Source organism: Nansenia antarctica (genome assembly GCF_963989245.1).
Source record: "Nansenia antarctica genome assembly, chromosome: 1".
NCBI lineage: Eukaryota > Metazoa > Chordata > Actinopteri > Argentiniformes > Microstomatidae > Nansenia > Nansenia antarctica.
In genome coordinates, this window is record NC_137674.1 from 51,384,216 (window position 1) to 51,399,215 (window position 15,000).

A 15,000-nucleotide genomic window follows, 5' to 3' on the forward strand; every position below is an offset into this window, starting at 1 on the left:
AAAACAATGAAATTCTATGTAGAAATAAGTGAACAAACCTTGTTCTGAGCGATCCTTGGGGAGGTTTCTGTCTGGGAGACTGGAGGAAGTGAGTGGTGAGGGAGCGGCCACAGGTTAGAGAGCATCTCCTCTTGTTTTAACAGGCGATGACAATGGAAACTGCTTTGCTATTTTACCTGCTAGAAATAGAAGACATTCAGGGCCCATCTCACAGACAAGGTCCTTTAGCCTAATCCTAGAGTAAAAAAGCATCTTCAATGGAGATTTTACATATTATGTGTGATTTGTTCCAGGACCAGGCTTAAGCCTTATCTGTAAAACAGGCCCTCAGAGAGACTCTGGTTTGGCCTGGGCTGAACGACTGGTGTCTCAAGCCTTTATGATACGCATCACAATGTGAAAGAGTCCCTTGCATTTCGGAGCGTAGAAAACCTGGGAACATCTAGATGACAACATGTATTTCCTCTACTGTACGTTTGTATGCCTATGACGGGAGTCAGGTCCTTGAGGTCTTGTTGTGTCGACGCTCCCAGCCAGCTATTATGATTGTGCCTTTGAGAAATTTCTGTCCATCGTATCTAGTCAACAATCTAACGTGGCGAATTAAAAATGTCTATGTGTGCTCTGTCTTTCCTGTCCAAGATCTGGAAGAGATAGAATATTGGACATTAAAAATCTGAATGAGATCTGAATGTAAAAGTTTAAATTCTATATATTTTTGAATCTGTAATGTTTTGTCATATTGTGTTTATTCTAGGTCAAAGTTGTGTTCCTCTCCTTTATCTTTACAACTTTTAGTTTTTATATAATGCATCCATCACACGAATCCTGTTTTATTTTAAAGGTGATCAATTGATGAACACGAGTCAAAGACGTCATCTTCTGTATTAGTGAATCACATTTCCTCCATGTTGTACACGAATTAAATCAATAATGTCCGCTCTGCTATGCTCCCCAGTGACTTATTTTAGATGTTCATTCCAGAGTTGTGGACATTACTTTTCTCATGTGTTATTTCTGTTCTGTCCCACTCAGCATTCACCTTGAGTGTGCTCTTGCCTGTCAACAGCCACTTGACGATAGAAACAATAGAAACCTCTTGCACCATTTCCTGCTTTGAGACGGAGGGAGGGAGGGGTTTGTTGGAGACTTTGCTGGTTGTATTGCATCATATGTTTCATTAGTTAATGATGGATGTTGTGTTGGGAGACTTCTGTCTTTCTCTTTCCAAATGTTAAACGGTTTTCATGTTAACACCCCTTCATGTACAGCCTTGTTATTGTACAGATTGTGAATAATCATACTGCAGTATACAGGCTCGATGTATGGATTATCAGGGAATGTATATATTATTAAACAATGTGTAAAACATGTGAGTCTTCATGTTCCTGTTTGTTCTGAGTGCATGAGAATCAGCCCTAACCCTAACGGAAGATGCCATCCCCATGGCCTTCCACCCTGACCCTAAAGGATAAAGTAGAAGTCGCACACTCTCGTTCCAGATGCAGAAAGTGTAATTTATTGACAACAGTTTCGGCCAGAAGCCTTTGTCAAGTCACCCTGACCCACCTAGACACAAGCAATACCTACGCAAGGATGCTGTTCATTGATTTCAGCTCAGCATTGAACACCATCATCCCCTCCAAGCTGGTCACCAAACTCAGAGACCTTGGCATCAGCACCTCCCTCTACAACTGGACCCTAGACCCCAATTGAAATAAGCCAGTGGCTTTCTTGGGTTTTTATCCTGTTAGTTGACCTTGTATGTAATATGTACTTTCATGTACCTACTTCTGCAAATCTTCTAATAAAGTTTTCAATCAATCAATCAAAGACTTCCTAACCAACAGACCCCAGCTCGTCAAGTTGGACAACCGCTCCTCTTCCACCCTGACCAGGAACACCGGCGTGCCTCAAGGCTGCATGCTGAGCCCTCTCCTCTACTCCCTCTTCACCTACGGCTGCATGCCCAAGCATGGCTCTAACTCCATCATCAAATTCGCAGACGACACCACGGTGGTAGGCCTGATAAGTAACGACGAGCCGGCCTACAGGGAGGAAGTCCAACACCTGGTGGTGTGCCAACAACCTGGCCCTCAACACTAAGTAAGACCAAGAAGATCATGGTGGACTCCAGGAAAACTGGTGGCTGCGTACACCCCCCCCATCTACATCAATGAGATGGAGGTGGAGCGTGTTCCCAGCTTCAAGTTCCAGGGTGTCCACATCTCCGAGGACCTCTCTTGGACCTTCGACACCACTTCCTTCGTCAAAAAGTCAGCAGCGCCTATACTTCCTGTCCCCCAGGATTCTGTCCAACTTCTACCGCCGCACTATTGAGAGCATCCTAACCAACTGCATCACAGTGTGGTACGGCAACTGCACTGTGTTTGACACCTCGCACCCCAACCACGGTCTGTTTGACCCCCTACCATCTAAGAGACTCAAGAAGTACAGGATCCTCAGGTCCCATACCAGCAGACTACAGAACAGCTTCTCACACAGAGCTGTCACTCTGATGAACAATCCAGCCCCCTCCAGCTTATAGTCAAAGCTCTTTTTCCATTTCCTCATTCTTTATAATTGTGTTATTTTCATGAGAAATGAGATTTGAGAAGTGAGATGCGTTGTTGATTTCCCCACATGTCACCCAGAGTTATATTTATGTATCTCTATGATGTACACCAGGAGGACACTCAATGTAATGAATGGAATAGAATGAGGAATTCTACCAACCACGCCTCCACTGGTGTACATTATGTTCATCTGGCTAGGATCTCCCCCCTCCTCCCCTAGGCTCTGTAATGTGCTGAGTTGTCATGAAATTAAATCATGTAGTACGTGCTTGCAACCAGGATTCACGGCTTGTATATGTAATGATGTCACCAGAGAAACAGCCTGATTCCTGGCTGGTTGGAGTACTCAGAGCCCCTGTATCGACAGCAGGGAAATCGGAGGTAGAAATCGGACGATGGACTCATTGTAATGCATGGAATTAAATTAGGAATTCGATACCATTCCATGCATTACAATGAGCCCCTCCTCCGATGTCTACCTCCACCCAGCCTCCACTGCATCTACAGTATGGCTCTGGGTTCACTTTACCTGTCGTATACAACATCTTCACATTCTGCCGTACCTTTATAGCATTGTTCACTTAACTTACACCAGCTCAGTGGCCTTGCGGTTAGAGTGTCCGCCCTGAGATTGGGAGGTCGTGAGTTCGATCCCCGGCCGAGTCGTACCAAAGACTATAAAAATGGTACCCGGTGGCCTCCCTGCTTGACACTCAGCATTAAAGGTTGGATTGGGGGGGGGTAAGACCCTGCGACATACCAGCCTGTATACACCACTTCACGCTACTGAAACAGGAGATAGGCTCCTGCCCCCTGTGGGCCATTAGGCTCCAGAACCATCAGTTCTCAAGGCTACTTACTTAACCTATAGAGGAAATGACAGCCCTCAAAAACCCCTAAAAACCCTGCCCTAACCCTGCCCTATCATAAGTTTGCAATTCAGCACCTTTGGTTTGTGTGTCAAATTGCCCCGTGTAACGCTAGCTAACAGGTTAACCTTTGCCCTCTGCCTCCCATGCAGTAAGCCATGTCAGGAGGGACAACTGCCCTGGCTGTAAATGCCTGACTGCCAATGGCTTCAAAGTTCATTCTCGCATTCCTCCTGTATCAGAGTAAAGAAGCTCAGTGCAGAGTGAGAATCTACCTGAGAATCTCTGAGGTGTTTTCACTCTGAGGTGTATCACAATATCAGTGGATAAGGATATTTTGACCGGAAGGTAAGCCCTCAGAGAAAGCAGCCCTGTATGACTTCTGTCTGCGACCTATTGACCTTGTGTTTCTCAGTCGGCGTTCGCTTTCGGTGAATTGGTCCGTCATGGTTTCTTTGTGTGATTATTCTTGGGGTCGTGCTTGTCATCTGTATTTCAATATAGAATGAGGTCTGTGCGCGTTGTCAGAAAAACTATTTGGTAGATTTCTCTTAATGTTACTTACAAGGGTGCTGGTCCTCAAGCAGTAACGTCATGAAAGCAGGACGCACTCCAAACTAAGTTGAACTTGTAGTTATTTTGATGTCATCGTTTAATTTAATTGATTGTCAGCTGTATTGACATGTTCTCCAGTACATGTTACAAACGTGTTATACATTGGCACTTTTATTAGAAATCTAAGTACCTGAGTTTCCATTTGAAGAAACACTTAAAACCAAAAGCAGTTCAAGCTGACAGCCTGTACTGTCTATATATGGATCTGAACATTACAAACTAAAGTGTGTTGCCTGAAGAAACAGTGCAAGACCATTCTGTCATCTGTTGTATCACAGTTACATAACCAACTCTTGATATGACGGTTACATGATGTATGATGCAGGGGGAGGCTGGCGGAGGTAGAAATCGGAGGACGTGTTTTTCGATACCACTCATCATTCTATTCCATGCATCACAATGCACCTCCCATTTCTACCTCCACCAGCCTCCCGTTGTGTGCTGTATGACTGTGTTTGACCTGCTGTTAGTGGGGTATGGCTGGCGTCTTAGCTAATAATCAAGTTATTATGTTTAATAGTTTCCTCACTGCGTTGGAAAGGCTGTCACCTGACGAGGGGGAGGAGGGCGTGGTAGTGTCCATTGACGTGCTCTGAAGCCTGTTGTTCATCTAACCAGTGTTCAATTCAGCCCCATACACAGAAGCACTAACGTCATTCCCCTGTTACTGTAGACAGGTGTAATCTTTCTGTTGGTCCCTGAAGTCTCATTGAACAGTAAAATATTGTGGCCAGTATCAGAGTTCCAAAGAGCATGACAGGTTAAGATTTTAACAAGGAATATAAATGCCAGGAATGTTTACAGTGGTTTTGAATGGAGCCAGTAAAGAGAGGTGAGGAGGTATAAAACTGTCATATAATACCTGTCAGATAACTGTGTGATCTGGTCATACTCACCACCTTACTGCTATTGTCACCTCAACTCAAAGGTCAAGTCAAAACTCTTTTTCTATTTCCTCATTCTTATCATGATTTCGTTATTGATATCGTATTTTTTATGAGAAATGAGTATGAGAAGTGACATGAGTTGTGGATTTCCTAACAGTCACCACTGGGCCTGGTTCCTCTCAAGGTTTCTTCCTACCAGGGAGTTTTTCATTGCCACTGTTTTCACTGACGTGCTTTTTGGGGGTCTACGGTCGGGTCAATACAAGGGTTTTAATTGGTTCCTCTCTCCAGGAATTGTTACTTAGCAGTGTCAAAGTTTTTATTTGATTTATTTTAGTAAATGTGTTTCTACTCATTTGTTTTAATTTCCAACTATGCTGTTGTATGTATTTGTTCTTGTCAATAGTTCTTGTTTTAATACTTCAAATGTAAAGCACTTTGAGCTGTATTTTATGTATGAAAGATGCTGAAGTTTATAGTAATAATAATAATTATTATAATAAATAAAAACAATAACGAATAACTATAACAATAATAATAATAATAATTATTATTATTATTATATTACAATAATTCAATGATTATATTACAATAATTCATATTACAATAATTGATTATGTTACCCAGAGTTATATTTCTTTTTCGATTTACACCAGGAGAGGCTGGTGGAGGCAGAAATCAGAGGATGGCCGTGTAATGCCTGATATAGAATCAGGAATTGGTACCAAACACACCAAATGACATTCCTCACCTAACTACACCTCAAATAAAAACTCTGCCCTATCATAAGTTGCCAGTTCAGCACTTTTGGTTTGTGTGCCAAATGTCCCTGTGTAACGCTAGCTAACAGGTTAACCTTTGCCCCCTGTCACCCATGCAGCAAGCATACTGAAACCTTACCTCACTTAGGATGGGGACAACCTTGTGGTTCTGCAACTAGACCATCTTCTGTTCTAGACTTCTGTTCTGTATGTGTATAGACCGCAAAAGAACCATTGTGACGTGTGATGGTGATCTGTTATGTAGTTGCATAATGGATGATGTAGAGGGGCGGTTGTGGCGCAGGAGGTAGAGCCACCGTCTAATGATCGCAAAGGTCGGCAGATCGGCGGTTCAAACCCCGGCTGGTCAAATGTCGAAGGTGTCCTTGGGAAAGACACTGAACCCCCAATTGCTCCCAATCAGCTGGCCGGCGCCTTGCATGGTAGCTTGCTGCCATTGGAGTGTGAATTTGTGTGTGAATGGGTGAATGCCATTGTAAAGTGCTTTGGAATAAGGCGCTATATATTATGTAGAGAATAACCAACAGTTTGATGTGGGGTAATTTTATCCGTGATTTGAGGTCATTGGGATGATCGGGATGATTTGAGTTGTTCTGACCAGTGCGCTGATCCTGTTGTTTGTTGCCAGGTGAGCAGCTGGACTTGTGGTCAGGATGGACGACGGTGAGGAGGGGAAGGGGCGTATCCGGGAGCTGCAGGAGCAGCGCATGGCGGTGCAGAAGAAGACCTACACCAAGTGGATGAACAGCGTCTTCACCAAGAACGGGGTGAGAGGAAACACAAACTCTGTCTCTGTCACTCTGGGCGGTGGCCACATGGCCAGGCGTCCTTGGGCAAGACACTGAACCCCAAATTGCTCCCAGTGAGCGGGCCGGCGCCTTGCATGGTAGCTTGTGTCGCCATCGGTGTGTGAATGTGTGTGTGAATGGGTGAATGAGAGGCCGTTGTAAAGCGCTTTGGAATAAGGCGCTATATAATAAGTCAGTCCATTTACCATTTACTCTGATGTGAAAATCAACCCCTAGCCCCTAACATTTCCTGTAGATCTGAGAGGGTTGGATAGGTGTTAGTAATGGCTATGATGGTTATCACCATCACGCTCAGATCCTCAGGAGTGGGTAGGGGTTAGGGACTAGGGGGCAGGGGGCAGGAACTACGAAGCAAGTTTGAATTCAGCTGAAATACACTGCGCTGAAAAACTTTTAATGATTTATTGGAGTGTGTATCAACACCTGCTTTAGATGCACCTGTTTAAACACGCCTATTGCCTAGGGCCTGGGCCTGGTCCCATTCAAAAAGAGAGCAGGTGTTGCTGGGTAAAAAATATATACAGTAGAGAGACATATAATGGCCGCGTAAATTAGCTCTGAGAGCCCTGAAGCGTCCACGTGACTGCCCAATCAAATTACTTGGTTCCTTTATGACGTTGAACCCAGTGTGCGCTCCGGCGAATTTATGAATGCCTCTCTATGATGATGTCATGCTCATGCAGGGCTGCCGCTACGTACACGATGGACCACACATTGTGCGTAGGACACCACAACATTCTAATGATCATCATAATAATCCTAATAATCCTAATAATCCTAATGATGAATTATTTAGATTTAAGATGACGCACAACTACAATAGGCACCATAAGAACATTATTAGACCATCATTAGTGGCAGCATCATACATGCCGATTTTCTCCAAAGGCACTTACAATTACACTAACATGTACATGGCACTGTGCTCATGACACAATGCTTATCATCATGGCCTTTTCTCTCTGCCCTCACCCTGGTGCTAGCTGTCTCACTGCTCTTTAACCTCACCCTGGTGCTAGCTGTCTCACTGCTCTTTAACCTCACCCTGGTGCTAGCTGTCTCACTGCTCTCTGCCCTCACCCTGGTGCTAGCTGTCTCACTGCTCTCTGCCCTCACCCTGGTGCTAGCCAGTTAGCTCACTGCTCTCTGACATCACCCATTTATAATATTGATAAGCTGTAATTATGACCCCATCATAGTGATAGCGCTTGTACTCTCTCTGCAGGTCAAGAATGTACAAGTCACAGCTGAACACACATGTATTATCTGACACTTATCATCAGGCCTACAGTATGAGGTCATGTGGGTCAACACTGACGCAACCAATGAAAACACAGAGAGAAGGCCCTGGCACGGTACGACCAGCACCAACGGCAGGGGAGGAATTCTCATGATTCCTGGTTTGATTTATGGAATGTGTTCCATTCCGCGCATTCCATTCCACAGGGATTTGAACATGATGGTGGTGCTCTGTCGGAGGCAGGGGTGGAATTCACAGAAAAGGACATCTCTGTTCTTAGAAAACTTTACAAGAGGAGGCCCCTCATGCCTGTTATCTCTAGACATAATGTGACACGGTCTGGTGAAAATGTCTGCATGTCGGCAAAAGCTAAAAGCTTTTTAGTTTGTTTTCTTGTTGTTTTGATTTTTTTCCTTCATATTATGAAAGTTTAAATGTTGAAGAGCCCATTCCATATAACAAACAGTTTTAGGATCACTAAATACTTATCATTTGTGAATTGGATTCACTGTATCGTCTGCCATAGGCTACTGGTTAACTGATACACGGCTTGTAAACACGTTTTAGGTTGTGTTCAAAAGCAAGGACTGTGTGATCATCTAATTATGTGTAGTTATGTGTGTTTTTAGCATGTTGATGTTCTATCAGCATGTTGTGATGCGCTAAACATGCAGTTAGATGTTCATAGCGAAGTGCCTTCTTAGCTGCTAGCTACTAGCAGCTGTTTTGCGTGTGTTTTGATTCAGAGCGAGTTTCTCCCATTCTCCATTTGAGGTGTACCAACATTCAAATGAGCACATCTTCAACTATTTCAGATGTATGAAACATCATTTGAAAGTGTCGTGTATTCTTATTGGTTATGAATCAAACAACAGCTAGTGAGTTTAAGATGATTTAATCCGAGTTACAAACAGATTTATACATACACGTGTTGATCCTGGGGCCTGGTGACAAAAAGAGACCGCTTCCTCCCTTCCTCGCTGGTTTTTCCTAGTCCCCTAGATCCCTGCCCTCTTATGCAAATACAGTCACAGGTCATAGCCTATCACCTTATCTAGATGGTCATGAGGGCCGTCCCCTGTGATGTCACTGTGATGTCACCCTTCCGGGTGCCCGCTGGTGCAAACATGAAGGCTACAGAATAGCATGACCCCCTATCATACTATCTATGCATGTGTGTGGAAATATACGACACATCCCCCCTCGGACCACCCAGAGGGTGTTCCGAAACTAAACGACCACAAAACAAAAACAAAAACACAAAACCCCACAAACTAACTCAAAAAAAAAAAAAAAAAAAAAAATTTTTTAAATAAAATTAAAAATTAAAAAATAAACAACAACAGACAGAAAAACTACACCAACACACAACACAAGAAGCACAATAACACAGACCAACCCAGGACCAGTATTAGGAACCAAAGATATCATAAACAAAAAATAGAAAACAACCAATAATAAAAAGAATTTTGAAAATAACAATCACAATTAAACTAAACACAGTTCATCATGCACAAATCAATACAGCAACTTCCAACGACCGATGTTTTCTTTGTCCTTGAAGCGTCAGGGTCAGAGGTTACTAGCACTTGTACCCAGTTGGAGAACAGCCTTTACCGCTGTCTCAGATTGATAACACTTTCATAGTCAGCAGCTTCCATTTTCGTTGCGTTAGGAACAGAACCTCTTTCCTATCTTTGCATAACCACTACATCACTTCTCAACTGACATCAATCACATACGATATAGAAATAAACAAACAATACACAAATAATGACATTCAGTTATCATAACACATAATTCTCCAACAGTAAGCATAGGACAAAGGGAATGCATTAATGCATAGATCTTCACCTCAGGTGAGGACTAGTCTTCTGAAAAGTTCATTAACGTGGACTGAGTGACTGATTTTCCAAAAACAGTCAATGAGGCCCTGCCTCCTAAGAAAGTCAAAAATCATGTCTGCTATAATAGGTGCTCCTATCTTAGCAAAATAAGTTTCCCATGCCCCTAAGACCGTTTCCAGCCATGCTATCATCTGCTGTCCATTCCCGTCGTTCCCTTTGATCTGCTGCTTCACTACCCTATTCATAGTCTTTAATCTTTTCCTAACTGGTCGTCGTCCGTCAGTGTCATTGAGGTTCAGGCAGCCGCCTGGTCCCCTCCCACGCTGATCAAGGTCTGGGGAGTCGCCCTCAGCATCATCTGAAGCATGGTGCAGGCACTCGCCAGCATCCCCAGTAGCACAGGTGTCCAGGCTTTGGACACTCCCAGGCTGGACCTCCAGACTGTCAGCACTCTCTGCTTCGTTGGTTTCTGGTTCATTGGCATCTGGACAGCTTTCCACTGTCTCCTCGGTTTCAGGCACTGCCGGTAATGTCACTGGCTGTAACACTGGCATTGCCACTGGCTCTGGCAACACCACAGCATCTCCTCGTAGCTCCTCCTTCTCAGGTTCTCTGGGGACCTCGGCACCTGTTGGCACAACATCCTGCCTACTCTGTACATCCACCCCCCTGTCCACCACCCGTGGCCCTATTGGGGTAGGGATATGCCCAGACACCACTGGTGTACCCACTCTGATGTTGTTTCTCCAACAGACCCCACATTGACCTAAAGCATGGTCAATCTGTTCCATCAAATATGGACTCCAAAACCCATATTTCTTGGTGATCTTGCGTCTTACCTCCCCCCTAGCCACATGTGCTAATCCATGAGCTTCCTGTATTAACATGCCTAATAAATCTGAGGGTGCTACAACCAACCCCTCATGATTCCTCCATAGACCTGTGTCATCCTGACTTGCCCCCCTTGCTAGCCAAACGTTCTTGTCTAACGTAGTTACTCTACTCTGTAACATCAATAAATCCTCAAGTGTGACCATGCCCTGTAACTGCTTTTCATGTGTGACCAGAAGACCTTTACCTGCCTTGTCTGCTCCTGTAATGGCTTTGGCTGCATCCTCTGCAGCCCTGTTACCTTGTGTGACATGTGATGAGTCAGACCTGTGTGTGGCACACTTCACTATGGCTAATTCCTTTGGCTTCATCATGGCTTGTAACAGCTTCATGATCTGTGCGTGATGCTGTATAGGCGTACCATCAGTTCTCTTAAAACCCCGCCCCCTCCATACAGCTCCATTAAAATGACAAACATTATGTGCATAGGCAGAGTCGGTGTACACTGTCACTCTCCGTCCGGTTCCCAAGTTGCATGCTTCTGTGAGGGCAATCAATTCAGCCAACTGAGCCGAGCAAGGCTGAGGAACTGCCTCAGCCTGTTCTACAATAAACTTTGAATTTTGTGCTTTAACTAAGGAATACCCAGCGCACAAAGTTTCTCCTACCCCGTAACAAGACCCATCAACCCAATATTCTATATCAGCTCCCTTTAAAGGCAAAGCTTGTAGGTCTGTTCTATGCTTAATCACTCTGGCTGTCGATGGAACCTGAGCACCGGATGGCATCGTCACCTGACAGCCGTCAGGTGTGCATTTTACTGTACAGTTCAATTGGCATAGAGCATCTCTCCCTAGCAGCCCTGTTGGCGTGTGTTCTGACACAAGTGTTGACAGAGTTGCTCTCTGTCCCTTGTACTCTAAGTCTACAAGCTCAGTTGTAGGAATCAGCTGTTTAATTCCCTCAAATCCGATTGTCTTCACATATTCTCTAGACATAGGGAGGTGCGTGGCGCCTTCAGGCTTCTTTGTCACCACCAGCTGGCACCTCCCACTCGGATCTTCCGGGCACCCCTATAGGCCAGCTGCTGGGCCTCCGTAAGGGTTCATCACTCCTGGAGCAGGTGTAGTAGGAGGCCAATATCCTCCTCCTTGGCTCCCCCCTGCGCCCCCCTGGGGCCTGTTGCAGCAGGTACAGGCTAGATGTCCATTCTGGTCGCATTGGTAACACTGTTCTAGCATCTTCTTCCCTGCTTCTGTCCATCCCCCTGGTGGTGGTCCTTGGCCAGGCTGGTTGTACATCTGGTATGGAACCGCTTGCACCCCTGGTGGCCCTTGTGGGTATGGATACCCCCCTTGTGGCCCCTGTGGGTAGGACTGGTAAGTAGCAGGATACCCCCCTTGTGGCCCCTGTGAGTAGGACTGGTAAGTAGCAGTCTGCACTCCAGGTGGCTGTTGCTGTGGGGCTAAAGCCTGCACTCCCTCCTTGTTCCTCTCGCTTTCAGTCAATTGCAAATGAGTCAATATTCTGAGGGATTCTTCGTCTCGTGCCTTCTGTATCTGAATATTCTTTCGATATAACTCAACTTGATGAGCTACGTGGTCTATATAAACAGCTTTGTTCATGTGTCGTAGCCCCACCACTTCTGCTAGCTTATCCTTAACTGGGGTAGGAAGCCCTTCTTGTATTTTTTCCCTGATTATGGATTTTTCTAAGGGGTTATCTTCAGCGTCTTTCCCTGTCACACTTCTCCATTGAGAGTGCACACGGGCAACATAACCCCTGGGATTCTCATCCCCCCCCAGTGGCTTCACAATGATATTGTCTGGGTGAATGTGAGTAGGGTAGATCTCCCTGATTGCTTTCCACAGCCTGCCTCTGTTTGCTGCGAAGAGCTCTGGATCATAAACTGATGTATTGATATATCTATGAAGTCCTGCCTTCATCAATATTTCCTGCATTGTATCCAATCCTGCAATAAAAGCTAAGAGTCTTTTCAGGTCTCCCATCGCGGCCTGCGTTCCTGTCAGTATCACGTCGACCTCTCGCGTCCACGAATGTCCTCCCTCTTGAAGAACTGGGAGTTTCTCGATCACTTCAGACAGATCTGTATGATGCCACGGATGATATTCCATCTTGTTACCCCGAATCAGCACTGGACAGTTCTTTAATGTATTTGATGACATTCGGTGACAATCTCCCTCTTTCTCCGGGCGTCTTCTCCCACCTTTCCTTTCGGCTGTGGCTATCATCTTCCTGACCTGCGCGTTGTAGCCTCCATCTGCATTGTCGTCATCACTTGAGTCTTCACTGCCATCTTCGCTGTCATCTTCCTCGTCACTCCTGTCGTCCCCTTTTCCCCTTGGCTCCTTCTTCTTCTTCTGGGAATGATCCTCCAGTGCCTTAGCATATGGAGGGGGACTGGAGGCAGGACACAGGTCTGGGGATGAAATGTTCAATTTCTGTTCCAGTGTTCTGGCCAATTCTTTTTTCTTTTCCGGTTCCATCTGAGCTATTTTCTGTCCCTCTACCTTAAATAGATCTAAAATAGCTAACTCTAACTTGCGTTTCTCTGATCTAATCTTTCCTCTTTGATGTGCTTTGTGCCCATTGATAAGTATTTCCAATGTTGCAATTAATTGTAAATTAATGCTGCCCTCTTTCGGCCACGGCTGTTCAATGTATGCCCAACGGCTATTCCATTTCGTTGACATTTTGCTAATTTCCCTAACAAGAGGATTCATTTTTTCCACTATAGCCATAGGGGATAACGTAGCCAACATTCCACGATGTTCACTAATATCTTTTAACAGCTTCGTAGAATTTGACCCCATTCTACTTGCTCAATATGCTGACAATATTCTATATTAGATAAGGTGTACGCTTCTTACAACCCACCTTATTTTGCCTTATTTGCTAAACAAATGCTAGTCCAATATAACTGTATTAACCGCCCACACAAAACCACTACAACCCAGAACAACAGATTTGCCTCTTGTGTATGTCAGTGCAGTATTAACTTAAATCTAATCACTTTGTAAGTACTTTATACTTAAATGTGTTTCCTAATTGTTTATGAATATGTGTCACTTGATTACTCATTCAATACTAATTACAGTTCTGGTCAACACAATTATTAAATCACAAAGGCTGGTCACACCTAAGTATTCACCGATCCACAAAAACCCTTTTACTGCTCAACTATCAAATATGTACTATTCTGCTATTCCTTAATCAAACACTGTGGAAATGACCTAACTAAAATAAAATATGTAAATTACAAATATTAATTATAACCTGTAAAGAAATCAACTGTTAAATGAAAGGAATGAATGATTAGTTATTAATTACAATCTGTAAAGAAATCGACTTGTTAAGTGAAAGGAATGAATGATTAGTTAGAATTATTCATTGACACTTCATTGATGTAAACCTGTGAAGTCAATTAGCTATTATCAACATATCATTAGATTGTCACAAAACAATTGATCAAAGTTTTGTGAAAACAGAGAAATAAAATGATCTGAATAATTAATTCAATCAATTTGTAATTAATTAAATTAATTAAAGTAATACATTACAATCATTTATAACCATCTATTTATTAATGTATCGGACTGTTTCATCGACCTCAGCTGTATCTCCCTGAGGATTTAGTGTTTTAAAATGTCTTGTCGTATTTTGTCCAGCAGGCGGCGCCAAGCAACCGACTTGCGTATCGATTGCGCATGCGCCAGCTCTTCCACCCCCCCTTTTCTCCTTGAAACTGGAGACAAAGACAGCCTTGTATGAGAGAGGAAGGAGGAGGGGGAGGGGCTGGTCTTTGCCCCAAGATAGGTCCTCAAAACCGCTCCTGTGAAGAGATTAGTCTCACAACATCCACGACACAACAACTTCACGATTATCTTTCAATCCAGTTAGACTATTATTTATCTCATTCAAATATTCTACAATGCAGTCTCTTCACAGAGATATCTAGGCTTCTTTGTGTCCGCGTGTCTGCGCGCGTGCCCGAGCGTGCGTGTTATCGCTCTGTTTACACAGGACAACACAAATGGCGTCTACGCTCCGCTGACAGTACACTGCAAATGGCCGCTTACACAATGGCGTCCTTCCAAACAGACAAAGAGCCTCACATGTTCTCCACTGCTACAATACAAAACAGACTACCCAGTCCACCCACACTCCAACACATAAACACAATTCTACACACACACTCACGATATTCCGTAATACCGCTATTAGTTACACAACTAATATCTTAACATAAAAAAGCGAATTACCAAATTCAGCCCTATATCACCAATATACCAATCTAATCGTATATTTACAAAAACGGGCTTCAAAGTCCGGCTCTCACCACCCACCCATCAAAGATTATGAAAAGTTTGTTTCTATTCCAACAAGATTACCGTTACACAGATTCTTTTGACTATAACTTATCTGAGATTTACAGTCTATTTTAAACACACCAATCGACTAGAGAGCGATCTCTGCAGAAACCTACCTTCTTCGTTAGATTGAAGTTTGCAAAATACTGTAAA

The 15,000-nt window shown here is 43.9% G+C and overlaps 1 protein-coding gene across 1 annotated transcript in view; it reads left to right on the forward strand.

Annotated features, from left to right (window-relative positions):
* Positions 1-6,382: 6,382 nt before the first annotated feature.
* sptbn5 (spectrin, beta, non-erythrocytic 5) overlaps positions 6,383-15,000 on the forward strand; it is a gene marked incomplete at both ends in the record, with an annotated part of 97,052 nt that continues 88,434 nt past the window's right edge. The window contains one exon of the mRNA XM_080523875.1: positions 6,383-6,496. Coding sequence (XP_080380001.1) covers positions 6,383-6,496 — 114 coding nt within the window. The remainder of the gene's footprint in view (positions 6,497-15,000) is intronic.